The sequence below is a fragment of the Stomoxys calcitrans genome, chromosome 4 (genome assembly GCF_963082655.1).
Source record: "Stomoxys calcitrans chromosome 4, idStoCalc2.1, whole genome shotgun sequence".
NCBI lineage: Eukaryota > Metazoa > Arthropoda > Insecta > Diptera > Muscidae > Stomoxys > Stomoxys calcitrans.
In genome coordinates, this window is record NC_081555.1 from 165,749,098 (window position 1) to 165,763,484 (window position 14,387).

The window sequence follows — 14,387 nt, forward strand, 5'->3', positions numbered from 1 at the left end:
AAAATAATATTTTTTTTTTCTGATTTTTCGAACATTTTCCACATCGATATCATATTCAATGCTTTTTTCAAAGAACATAGCAAATATTTTATATAACTTGAGAAAGTGTGTGTTATTATTCAAAAAAACACTTTGACTGGTTAGTCAATCATGAATTCTGATACACCATGTATCTTCATCAACACCTTTGTCAAATTGATTAAGGTGTACCCTACATACCCAAAGACTCTTGAGTACGGTGTAGAGCACTCTTTTGTTTTGAAACTGGGATCAATAAGTCCTCCAACTCTCCTAAGCGCAGCAAGAGAGAAGAAAGCCTAGCTTTAAGATACATGGCGTATCAGAAATCATGATCCACTAACCAGTCAAAGTATTTTGAATAATTCTTTACTATACTATTCTTTGAATAGAAAGCTTTGAATATAATCTCCAGCCGGAAGATGTGCGAAAACCCACGAAAAGATTCTAAAGACCTAAATCTCTAAAAAAAATTTAATAAAAAAAATTAATAAAGAAAAAAACAATAAAATTAATACAAAAAAACAATAAAATTAATAAAAAAAAACAATAAAATTAATAAAAAAAACAATAAAATTAATAAAAAAAACAATATTAAAAAAGGAATAACATTAAAAAAATTATAAATATCATAAAAGAAAATTTTATAGATCCTACCGATGAGTTTGGTTTGTGCTCAACGAAATCGTTATGTAGGAAAGCAGTCAAATGCTATTACAAAACAAACTCATTTTCAGCCAAACTTTAAAAATATGATTTTTATACCTTCCACATAAGGATGGGGGTATACTATTGGGTTGCCCAAAAAGTAATTGCGGATTTTTCATATAGTCGGCGTTGAAAATTTTTTTCACAGCTTGTGACTCTGTAATTGCATTTTTTCTTCTGTCAGTTATCAGCTGTTACTTTTAGAAAAAAAAGTGTAAAAAAAGTATATTTGATTAAAGTTCATTCCAAGTTTTATTAAAAATGCATTTACTTTCTTTTAAAAAATCCGCAATTACTTTTTGAGCAACCCATAATTTAGTCATTTCGTTTGTAACATAACGAAATATTGATCTTAGACCCAACAAAGCACATATATTCTTTATCGTCTTGAAAATCTAAGTCGATTTAGCCCTGTTCGCCCGTCGGTCTGTCTGTCGAAAGCACGGTAAATCTCGAAGGAATAGAGCTAGGCGCTTGAAACTTTGCACAAATACTTCTTATAAGTCTAGGTCGGTTAGGGTTGTAAATGGGCCATATCAGTCTATGTTTTGATACAGCTGTCTTTGGAGTTGACAAAGAGACACCAAACAGTTCTTAAGCAACTCCATTTAGTAATCTTCAACTCGAATCGCCTCGGAAATGATTACCGGCGGTAATCGAAATATTGGTCAGATTCGGACCATAATGAAATGAATGTTGGAGACCATAGTGGAAGTCATTGTGTAAAATTTCAGCCAAAGCGAATAAGAATTGCGCCCTTTAGGGGCTCAACAAGTAAAATAGGGGGATCGTTTTATGGGGGAGCTGTATTAGGCTATAGACCGATTCAGACCATATTTGACACGTATGTTGAAGGTCATGTTGTACAAATTTCACCCAAATCAGATTATAATTGCGCCCTATAGAGGTTGAAGAAGTCAAGATCCCAGATCGGTTTTTATGAACCGATTTGAACCAACCACAGTTATTGAAAGTCATAACGAAACTCGTTATGCAAAATTTCAGCGAAATCGGATAGGATTTGCGCCCTCTAAAGGCTTAAGAAGTCAAGACCCCAGATCGGATTATATGACATCAGGTTATGCACCGATTTTACCCAAACTTGGTACAGTTGTTAAAAATCACAACAAAACATCTCGTGCAAAATGTCAGCCAAATCGGATAAGAGTTGCGTCCTCTAGTGGCTTAGGAAGTAAAAATTCAAGATCGGTTTATATGGCAGCTATATGAGATTATGTACCGATTTGAACCATGCTTGGCACAGTTCTTGGATATTATAACAAAACACGTCGTGCAAAATTTAATTCCAATCGGATAAGAATTGCGCCCTTTAGAGGATCAAGAAGTCAAGACCCAAGATCGGTTTGAATGGCAGCTATATTAGGTTATGGACCGATTTGAACCGAACTTGGCACAGTTGTTGGATATCATAACAAAACACGTCATGCGAAATTTCATCCCAATCGGATAAGAATTGCGCCATCTAGAGGCTCAAGAAGTCAAGACCCCAGATCGGTTTATATGACAGCTATACCAGATTATGAACCGATTTGAACCATTTAGCACAGTTGTTGGAAGTAATATCAAACCACCACATGCAAAATTTCAGCCAAATCGGATAAGAATTGTGCCCTATAGAGGCTCAAGAAGTCAAGACCCAAGATCGGTTTATATAGCAGCTATATAAAAACATGGATCGATATGGCCCATTTACAATCCCAACCGGCCTACATCTATAAGAAGTATTTGTGCAAAATTTCAAGCGGCTAGCTTTATTCCTTCGAAAGTAAGCGTGCTTTCGACAGACAGACGGACGGACATGGTTAGATCGACATAAAATGTCAAGACGATCAAGAATATATATACATTATGGGGTCTGAGACGAATATTTCGAGGTAGAGGATATACAAATGAAAACAAAATTAAATTTAAAAAAAAAAAACCTAAAATCCAGTGAATTTAATTGAAGAGCAAAGACCTCAAGCCGAACAAAATTTGCATAATTTTCTTCAATTTTTTTTCTTTTCTTTTTTTATATTGGGTTGCCCAAAAAGTAATTGCGGATTTTTCATATAGTCGGCGTTGACAAATTTTTTCAACGGCTTGTGACTCTGTAATTGCATTCTTTCTTCTGTCAGTTATCAGCTGTTACTTTTAGCTTGCTTTAGAAAAAAAGTGTAAAAAAAGTATATTTGATTAAAGTTCATTCTAAGTTTTATTAAAAATTATAGAGGGGGTGAGCGTTTATTTACCAGCGTACTCCACAGAAATAATAATAAACGCACAAGGTTTCTATATAAACGTTATAAAATTTATTGATTTTAATGAAGTTTTTATACCTTTCGTTTAACTAGTCAAAGACCGTTGCCGCCTCAAGCAATAACACAAGTGACTGCTGTCGCTTTCGCCTAGTGTTAGTTGCCGTCGGCTAGGTAAGAGTCTAGACAACCGGCCACGCTAATGCGTTTCCAAGAAGCCTTAGTTCTTACCTCAACGAGCTCTTCTCAAAAATCAGACAGATTAATGGATTGCATGAACTTTTATAGCCTGATGGGCTCTAATCGTTAATCGATACTTTACATTACAATGCATTAATATTACTCAAAAACTCAATGAGGCAATAAACATTCTATAGCCGTTCGATCGATCGATGGTCATAGCATAGCACTTCATGGCATAGCAAAGTATAATAATTACTCAATCACTCAATGAGACAAAAACACTCAATTACATTGTAATCTCTTGCTCTCTTACATTTAGTTACAGACATGCGCAGTAGAACATATTCTCTCTTCACTCAATCGATCGATAGATATAGCAATGCTCAAATAATAATGACTCAATAGAAACAGTAAACCATTAAAATATGTAGTCATGTTACAAAACTAATGAAACAAAATATATTCAAAGGAAAGCAAATCCTTAAAGTTAGTTCAGAATGGCAATGCAAAAATAGTAAAAATTAATAAATGAATGCATGAAATATATTATAATTATGTAGAAAATATAACATCGCTACAAAATACATTTACTTTCTTTTAAAAAATCCGCAATTACTTTTTGGGCAACCCAATATATATATTTTTTTTTTAATTTGACTCTCTATTTTTTCTTATTTCTTAATTCGAATTTTCAAATTTTTATTTATTTTCTTAATGTTTTAAAACTTTTATTTTGAACTCTTTTTTTTAATTTTTTTAAACTATTTTTAAATAATTTTTTTATTTTCTAAATTGTTTTTAAATTTTTTGTTTACATTTTAAATTTGTTTTTATTTTTTCATTTCATTTCATTTTTTTTTTTATTTTTTTCTATTTAACATTACAGCATGTAGCGAAAGAAATCTTCTTTGTATTAAAAGTGGCCTTTGCCAAATTAATAAATGTTGTCCATTCACCCCACCTATAAACTATTTGACATTTTTACGATAAATGCCTTAGAAAGATTCATTGTCAAATTCTAGACAAACCCATTTTTCAAATCTTAATCTCCAGATTAGGGAAGTAAAATTTGCACATTTGTCACCTGAGAACAAGGTTTAACAAAAAAACGACAATACTATTGTGCATGAAAAAAAAAATAAACGTCATGCTCAAATTTCCTTAAAATAAAGTTGAATTTTATAAAATAGCATAAACACGGTGTCATATGAATTATGTACATTAGGGTGGATTTCTAGTTAGGACGTCATTTAAAGCATACATAAGTGGAAAATATTTAAAAATATATAAAATTTGATTACGGTCACAGTTAATTACAACCGAATGCAGTATAGATTGAAATTGATACCACGTTTAAGAATACATAAATAACATATTGAGGAGTCTTAATGCAATATTTTTACGGATATTCACCCTTATTCCCGTTGTCGAAAGCGGAAATCGACATCAGTCGTAGTCGAAGGGGATTTTCACATTTTATGGTATTCTGCAACTTATTCGCCTTCGACAGTTTGATAATAGAAAAAATATTGTGGTAAATTAAATTAAAATAATATAAAAGTAGGTTCCATACTCATTCGACAAACTGGCGCGATGTACAATAGTTTAGAATGCAGTTAACTTATATATCGATTGTTTTCTTCAAATTTGACAGTCGAATTCGACATATGTAGTACCATAATAATGAGATGTAAACGAATTTTGGTCTTCGACAGCCATAATATCATTTCCACTACGCGCTATCACCAACCGGAATAAGGGAAATTACATTGTATATAAATTGCAGAAATGCCAATCAATACATTTGTTTTAATGGTCAAAAGAATAATTAACATAATCCATGTTACAGGTGATTTTATCACATTTTCTTCTTTTACCATCTTGTAAAAACCCACTTGCATTTCTTTTTCATTTGATACTACCATATATGCAAAGTAAAGCCCTCATGCAATGCTTTTTTAATTTAAGCCAAAAATGCATTAATTGTTCCTAACAAAAAATGCAAATGCCATACACCCTGTTTTATCTTTTGCAAATTTTTCATATACAATGGTCAGCTTAGAATAGGTATTCAAGATAACCCATAGAACCAAATCTTAAAGCCAACCATGAACTAAGTTTCGTTAAATGTGTGTTAAAGTAATTTTGGCACAAGCGACATGGGTTTATTAATCCACACACAAACACACAATTCCCTCATTAATCATGCCAACAAATGTGAACACATTTCGTAACGTTTAAAGCTGCTTTCACACGATATGTGCGTTACATATGTGCTGTCACTTTCTGCATCCATAAGACTTTCCTTGTGTACGTAAAAAGCGAATAGAGCGCGCTCTTATCGGCATGTATTCCCATATGTATTGTGCTTTTTTAATAGACATGTAACTATTGGGTTGCCCAAAAAGTAATTGGGGATTTTTTAAAAGAAAGTAAATGCATTTTTAATAAAACTTAAGAATGAACTTTAATCAAATATACTTTTTTACACTTTTTTTCTGAAGCAAGCTAAAAGTAACAGCTGATAACTGACAGAAGAAAGAATGCAATTACAGAGTCACAAGCTGTGAAAAAATTTGTCAACGCCGACTATATGAAAAATCCGCAATTACTTTTTGGGCAACCCAATACATGTATGTTTGATGAAATAAGAGCTCGCTTTAATCGAATGAGTTGCATGATTATTCGAAAATTCATTTTTCATATTAAATTTTTCGTACGTATCACACGATGTGGTCAACTTTCAGGGTTACTACTTATGAAAATACTTATCGTGTGAAAGCAGCTTAAGCATACACAACCACCCATATATGTACATATGTATATTTCATATATTATTTTCATTAACGCGATTTTTTTCTATTTCGTAAAAAAAAGACTTTGAAACCAGCTAAATATCGATTATGAAATGATTTTTTAGCACGTCCGAATGGACCTGGGCACAGATCGTAACGAGAGAAGTAAAAAAAAAATTTCAAAAAAAAATACGTAAAAAAGAAAAAAAAATATATATTATAACAAAACTATGTATATAAAAAATCTTATATATAAAAATAAATTTGTTTGTATGTTTGTGTGTTCCTTATAGACTCAGAAACGGCTGAACCGATTTTCTTGAAATTTTCGCAGATGGTGCATAATGATCCCGTGGTGAAAATAGGGTACTACATTTTTTGATATCTGAAGGGTCCGCCCCTCGCCAGATCTCGAAGATGGGTGGTGCGATTAAAGTGAAATTTTGTGTGCTCTCATATAGTACCCTAAAAATAAAAATTTGGTATCCAAATTTCGGATGGGGTACCTAGGGGGGCCGCCCCACCCTAAAACCTACCAAACATATATTTAGACCAATCACGACAATATGGGACCCAAATGAAAGGTATTTAGGATAAGAAAACGTATCTGATATCCATTTGTCGAGCCACGGGAATATGGACCATGGGAATATGGGGCTTAAATAAATGGTATTTGAGTGTAGAATTAGAATCTGATATCCAAATATGGGACCAAGTGCTTGGGGCCGCCTCTCACCAAAAACATCCCCCAAAGAGGACAAATTTACGACCATAGCAATATGGGGCTCAAATAAAAGGTCTTTGGGAGTAAAGCACGAATCTTATCAATATTTGGGAAAAGTGTCCCACCTCCACAACACAACCCAAATAGTAAGTATTTGCTGACTTTTGCAATATGAGGCTCAAATAAAAGGGTTTTTAGAGTGGAACACGAATCCGATATATATTTTCAAGGCCAACTCACTGAGTGGCCGCCAATCCCCCAAAACACCCCCCAAGCCGGCCATGTTTGCCGACTATGGAAATATGGGGCTCGAACTAAAGGTATTTGGGAGTAGACCACGTATCTGATATCAACATTAGGAACCAACTGTCTAGGGGACGTCCCACCACCATAACAACCCCCAAATAGGACGTATTTGCTCAACAAGACAATTTGGGTCTTAAAGAGAGTGGAACTAAATATTATAGTTTTTAGGGCCAATACCCCAAACCGGACATATTTGCTGACTTTTGCAATAAGAAGTTTAAATAAGCTTTGAAAACGAATTTGATATCCAATTTGGAGACCAATGGCAATATGGGGTTCAAATAAATGATATATAGATATATGAGAATAGAGCACGTTGCTGATATATTTTCCGGGTTTAGTGTTTGGGCGACCAACCCAATCCCCAAAACACCCCTAAATCGGCCATATTTACCGACCATGTCAATGTGGAGCTTAAATGAAAGGTATTGGGGGGTAGAGCAAGAATTGATACCCATTTTAGGGACCAATTTTCTGGGGGTCTACTCCTTTCCCAAAATACCCCACAAACAGCAATTTTTTATTGACCATCTACTCCCAAATAAAGGTATTTGGGAGTAGAATACGAATTTGATATCCAAATGTAGGACCACGTATTCAGGGCACCCCTTTCCCAAAACACCCCCAAAGGGAAACAATTATTCGACCATGCCAATATATGACTCAAATGAAAGGTATTTGAGAGTAGAAAACGAATTTGATAATCGAATTTGATAATCGAATTTGACATCCTGTAAACTCCTTTTAAGCCAGTGGCAATATGGGGTTTAATAAATGGTAGTTGAGACGAGAGCACGATGCTGATAATTTTTCAATAAAATAAACAAATAAAATAAATGAAAAATAAAAGCAGAATAAAAAAAATAAAAAAAAATAAAAAAAAAATAAAAAAAAATAAAAAAAAAATAAATAAAAAGTAATAAAAAAATAAAAAGTAATAAAAAATTAAAAATATATAAAAAAATAAAAAGTAATAAAAAATAAAAAGTAATAAAAAAATAAAAAGTAATAAAAAAATAAAAAGTAATAAAAAAATAAAAAGTAATAAAAAAATAAAAAGTAATAAAAAAATAAAAAGTAATAAAAAAATAAAAAGTAATAAAAAAAATAAAAAGTAATAAAAAAAAAATAAAAAGTAATAAAAAAATAAAAAGTAATAAAAAAAAAATAAAAAGTAATAAAAAAATAAAAAGTAATAAAATATATATAAAAAATAAAAAGTAATAAAATTTATATAAAAAAACAAAAATAAATAAACAAAAATAAAAAATAATTACAAAAATATAAAAAAATAAGTAATTAAAAAAATATATATAAAAAAATATAAAAAAACATATATATATAAAAAAATATAAAAAATATATATATAAAAAATATATATAAAAAAATATATATAAAAAATATATTTAAAAAAATATAAAAAAATATTATTAAAAATTATATAAAACAAAAATATATATAAAAAAAGGATTTAAAAAAGTATATAAAAAAATATTTAAAAAAAAATTTTAAAAAATTATACAAAAAAAAATATAAAAAATTATACAAAAAATATATAACAATTATATATATAAAAAATATAAAATATATATAAAAAATTATATAATACATAAAAATGACAAAAAAAATATAAAAAAATATATAAAAATTTTAAAAAATAATATATAAAAATGTAAAAAGTCAAAAAATGTAAAAAAAAAAAAATTTCAAAAAAAAAAAATTTTTTGACAACAATTAGAAAAAAAATTTTCGAAAAAAAATAATAATTTGTCGAAATAAATTAAAAAAAATTTAATTTTTCAAAAAAATTTCTTTGAATAAAATTATAAACAAAAATTCAACAAAAAGAATATTTCGACAAAAATTTCCCAACAAATTTTGGCATTATTGAGCTTGAGTAGAACCTCGTTTCGAACACAGATATGTGCTCTAAAACGGACTCACTAGTTGTGGGTATGAAGAGTACAACAATCTATTTGTCAAAATTCGTATATGCAGTCTTAGCGGATTAGAAATCGCGATCAGAGTAGCTAGTCAAATCCTTAAACAACAGTACACATTTTTGACTAAATTTTAAAAGAAAGCGGAAACAGATGGAAACAATTTTGAAAAAAAAAAAAAACATTTGTCGAAATTCCTTTGTTTGGTTATATTCAGAACCGTTTGGGCTCTGAACTTCAACTTATGTTGTGTTCATCGTCGTCACGATGAGCTTAGCTGAGAGCAACCGGGCTGCAACTGCAAAAATGCTCTTTTTATAATACAACGCTAACGCTCCTTGGTACTGTTTCCCATCGCTAAAAGACGGAAGCAAATTCGAATGATAATCATCGCTCAGGGGTTTGCATCCACAGAAAATGTGGCATGGCTCAAAAACCTAATCTATTATCAGATTGAAAAAGAAATATAGAAGAAGACTTTGATGAAACAAAGAGACTGAAATACTTGGACACAAACCTTTGAAAGAATATTAATACTCTATAGGAAGGCATCAAAACTAGATCTAACTAAACCACTTAGACTCGAAAGAAGTCGTGAATTTTAAGTACCTTTCTACGCAAGTGATTTTGTATGTCACGGCACAGCAATTTCCTACAAACAAAAAAACAAAATCGGCAGATCGTTTTATATGGGAGCTGTATCAAGCTATAGATCCATTCAGACTATATTGGACACGTATGTTGAAGTCCATGGGAGAAGCCGTTGTACAAAAACTTCTGCCAAATCGGATGAAAATTACTTTTTATTAGTGTAGGCCTTGTTGGGATTATAAATGGGCCAAATCGGTCCATGTTTTGATATAGCTGCCATATAAACCGATCTTGAGTCTTCTTGAGCTCTAGAGGGCGCAATTCTTGTCCAATTTGACTGCATCACGTTCAACAAATGTGTTAAGTATGGTTCAAATAATTGCGACCTCTTAAAGCTGAAGAAGTCAAAATCCTAGATCGGTTTATATGGCAGCTATATCAGGTTATGTAACGATTTGCGCCATACTAAGCACAGTTATTGGAAGTCATAACAAAAGACCTCATGAAAAATGTCAGCTAAATCGAATGAGAATTGCGCCCTCCAGCGGCTCAAAAAATCAAGATCCAAGATCGGTTTATATGACAGCTATACCAGGTTATGAACCGATTTGAATCATACTTAGCATAGTTGTTTGAAGTGATACCAAAACACCACGTGCAAAATTCCAGCCAAATCGGATAATAATTGCACCCTCTAAAAGCTGTAGAAGTCAAGACCCAAAATTGGTTTATAACCCGATTTAGCTGTCATATAAACCGATCTTGGGTCTTGACTTCTTCAGCTTTTAGAGAGCGCAATTATTTGAGCCATAATTAACACAGTTGTTGGAAGTGATACCAAAACACCACATGCAGTTAAATTGAACAAGAATTGCGCCCTCTAGAGCTCAAGAAGACTCAAGATAGGTTTATATGGCAGCTATATCAAAACATGGACCGATTTGACCCATTTATAATCCCAACCAGGCCTACACTAATAAAAATATTTGTGCAAAATTTCAAACGGCTATCTTTACTCCTACGAAAGTTAGCGTGCTTTCGACACACAGACGGACGGACATGGCTAGATCGACTTAAAATGACATGCCGATCAAGAATATATGGAGACCACCGTAGCACAAAGTTTAGCATGTCCGCCTATGAGGCTGAACAACTGGGTTTGAATCCAGGCGAGACCATCAGAAAAAATAAACTGGCAACATTTGTGAGGTACCATGCCATGTAAAACTTCTCTCCAAGGAGGTGTCGCATTGCGGCGCGTTTTTCGGATTCGGCTATAAAAAGGAGGCCCCTTACCATTGCGCATAAACATGAATCGGACTGCACTCATTGATATGTTAGAAGTTTGCCCCTGTTCCTTAGTGGAATGTTCGTGGGCAAAATTTGTATTTGTTGATCAAGAATATATATACTTTGAAGGGTCTTAGACTCATATTTAGAGGTTTTACAAACAGAACGACAAAATTAGTATACCCCCATCCTATGGTGGAGGGTATACAAATTTTAAGATTAAATTTGCCCTCTGATTGAGCAATTTGTCGCCTAATATGCATAAGAACGCAACATCAACATCACTAAAATACTATTGCTGTACAACGGCTAAACTTCCTTTACATCAGCGAAACCCCGGTACCCATGTACTAAACTAAAAATTTTCCTATTTCAATGTTTTTCCTAATACACAAGATTTTTATCTCCATCAACCACACAAAAACACCTTGTTAAAGTTGATGGCATTGAGCGCATACATCGAAGCGAAACTTTTCTTTCAGTTGTTCGCCAGCTAACATGTCTCTTATTTCTTAATAATATTGGACCATAAAAAGGATGTCAGCTGTCATTTGGCTTAATTTATATCGACCATCACTCTTTGATCTTAAAGCAATCCACTTGCCACTACAGATGAATGGCCATAATATTGGAAAATCTAAAATAAAAACAATTTTATAAAACGCCCCCACCCTAATGTTTTAGCTAAAACACCACAAAAATATCTATACATGTTGTTGTTTTCAGAGAAGTATTAAAAATCACTCTAGAGACTAATTTCTAAAAGTTCGCTAATACTTTAGACACCCATAGATTTTGGGCAAGCAAAGAAATAGATTTAAATATGCAAAGTGTGTAAAAGCATGACAGAACGAACACCCGACGCGACCACTTCTCTCAACACGTGAGTCATAAGCAGGACGCATAAGCTCTGTATTCTCAACCGATGGTTATTTTTGAAATGAAACATCGTTTGAAATTTTGAATTTGATTTGCATTTCTGCTATAAAAAATATAATAATATTGCCATTAATTATTAGAGAATATATCAACACCAGACAAAACAAACTTGATTTTAATTGGCGAAATATCAGAGATTAACAGATGATGACATGTGTGCAGGGAAAAATGTCATGTTGTTGCTTGTTATTCTCTAACTCTTTACTAACTAAAAGTGCTAAACACACAAATTTAATCCGAAAGGGTGATGTATACAAAAATTTGAACAACTGGAAAGCCACAAGGCCAGATGTAATGAACTAAGTACACACAAAAACAAAATGAACAGCAGCAGGTAGTTGATCTTATCTGGGTGTTTTACAAAATTAGAGGGACCTAAAATAAATGTTACTATCTGGTCGTAGACGTCGTAGTTGTTTATGACAGCGACGACGATGAAGATTAAAGAAAATGTTCCCTATATTGTTGTTTTACGCTACCAAATACAAGCAACGATCACCAATCCCATGGCAGCCGGTTGTACGTAGCGGATTGGCCCGATTGAGTCTTTCAACAGCAAGGGCTGCCGCCTATGAGTACAACACACTGCTACAACAAGAACAAGCAACACATTTAACACACGCGCCAACATTTGTTCTAATGCTGTTCCGTTTTGCCATTCTACATATCGCCTGTCCCACACTCCGGTGCAAAACGATTAATATTTTATTTCGATATGGAATTACTACTTCGCAGGCCATAGTTGAATTGTGTAAGGGTTTGCACGAGTGCTGTCAGCGTCATCGTCATCGTCGTAAAGATACAAACAAAGTACTTGCTACCCGCTCAAGAGCTGCTGACTGACAAAGTTGTTTGACGGGTTTTTTGATATGTGGTTATTGTTTTGAATTCGGACTTCTAAACAATAATGCGCAAAGTTTGAGCGGAACGAGTTTCAAGCTTCCGTGTTAATGATACAAAAGATTATTAAAAGTATTTTTTTGGCTTATGCCATCATTACTATCATTTTTTTATACGTTGTTGTTTTTTCCCCATACAAAATAATTGCAAAATGACGACTTACCTCCCAAAGCTGAAATTACATTGCCCAGGGCCAACAGGCCTTGATTGATTTTGACACCCTCCTTAAAACGATCACCAGTGGCACCGGTCTTTTTGGAGCGCTCTGAACCGGCCAGATCTACCAAATGAAATTTAGAGGTGGTCACAGCGCGCCTGCAAAAAAAAAAAAAAACAAAAAAGAAAAATAACAAACAGATTAACACATGATACACACACACACACACTCAGAGCAAAACAAATTTAAGAGATAAGGCCAACAAAAAAATACTTACGATTCATCTTTTTTGGTTGCCTGTAAGGTCACAGTGAAGATGGCGTGTGATCTCGAGGAGGCCTCATTCATAGCCGTGGATGCCACAGCTCTGCCTGTGGAGCCGCGCACTAAGCAATCGGTGGTCTCCTGCGCCGTTAGAACCTGTTGCTCGGTTAGGCCCACCATTATGATGCCACTGCGGTCCTCACGCATATCGACTATGCTCTCATCACGCGATTTGTTGGATAGCAAATCGTACAGCTGTTCCTGATACAATTCCATAAAGGAGCACTTAACACTGAAGTCATAGGAATCCGAGAGCTTTTTAATGCGTTCGAATATATCATGCATAGCTCTAGGTATTACTCCGACATCAGCATCCAGAGCCCCATTAAAGGCCGTACCCATTGTATGGGTTTTGCCAGAACCAGTCTGGCCGTAGGCCAAAATGGTGGCATTGAAGCCACCAAACAATTTGTCTAGCATATCAGAAACGGACATGTTGTACACCTGCTCCTGTGTATCTTGATAGTCGAAGACAAAATTAAAGGAGAACGCATCGGTGTTATTCACCACCACCTGATTCTGTCCCTCCACCTTTTCCACAGCCACCTGGCATCCGCGATTTATTTCCGAAGGCACCAAGGGTCGAACTCTTAGAGCCACCCGTACACTTTCCAAGTCGCCCATCTCGCGGCAACAGCTTTTCCGTCTGCTTCAGCTGTAAGCTGTTTGTAATTTAATGATGGATGATGCCGTAGACTTTGGCTTTTTTTGACCTGAAAATGAAATGGTATCAACAAATCAATAAAGCCCTTGTAATTAATGGCGTCCGCCAGTCTCCTCTATCTAGCATTTGTGTGTTGGCATTCATTGGCAATACTTACACCGTCGTATTGTTGTGCTTTTCCTTTGCCTTCTATGCTCTTGGGGGATGGGTGTCTTTGCTTTACCCGCCCGGTGGTTGTGATAGTTTTTGTTTTTTTTTGTTTGGCTGTAGCGCGGCTGCTGTGCAAAATCAATCTTCTATACTGCTGGCGTGTATGCACTGCGATGAAACACTTACAAAACACAAATGACACCTCTGACACGACATTCACACCTCTATTAAAGCCATTATATGTAATTTTCGTTTTTTTATGTATGTAGGTGCAGCAGGTAACCGAAAACACAAATCGCGGAATTTCCTCTTTAATTGTTCAAGGTTCCGCGAATTTTCTAAACAAATCAACAGATTTTATTGCAGAAAACAAAACACCCGCTTGTTAAAGTTATGGCGCCGCGACCGTTTGAAATTCAAATGAAAATGGTGTAGTGTAT

The 14,387-nt window shown here is 33.8% G+C and overlaps 1 protein-coding gene across 11 annotated transcripts in view; it reads right to left on the reverse strand.

The window, feature by feature from the left end:
- Positions 1-14,387, reverse strand: part of LOC106088708 (chromosome-associated kinesin KIF4A) — a 48,960-nt gene extending 34,573 nt beyond the window's left edge. For 10 of the 11 annotated variants that reach the window (XR_001221491.2, XR_001221492.2, XR_001221500.2 and 7 more), the window contains exons 1-3: positions 13,955-14,387; positions 13,087-13,846; positions 12,816-12,967 (exon numbers count right to left, since the gene is read on the reverse strand). Coding sequence is in view for 4 of the 11 variants with exons in the window: in XM_013254371.2 (XP_013109825.2) it covers positions 12,816-12,967; positions 13,087-13,757 (823 nt within the window). In the remaining 7 variants the exon portion in view is untranslated. The remainder of the gene's footprint in view (positions 1-12,815; positions 12,968-13,086; positions 13,847-13,954) is intronic. The other variant, XM_013254364.2, reaches the window with a different exon arrangement.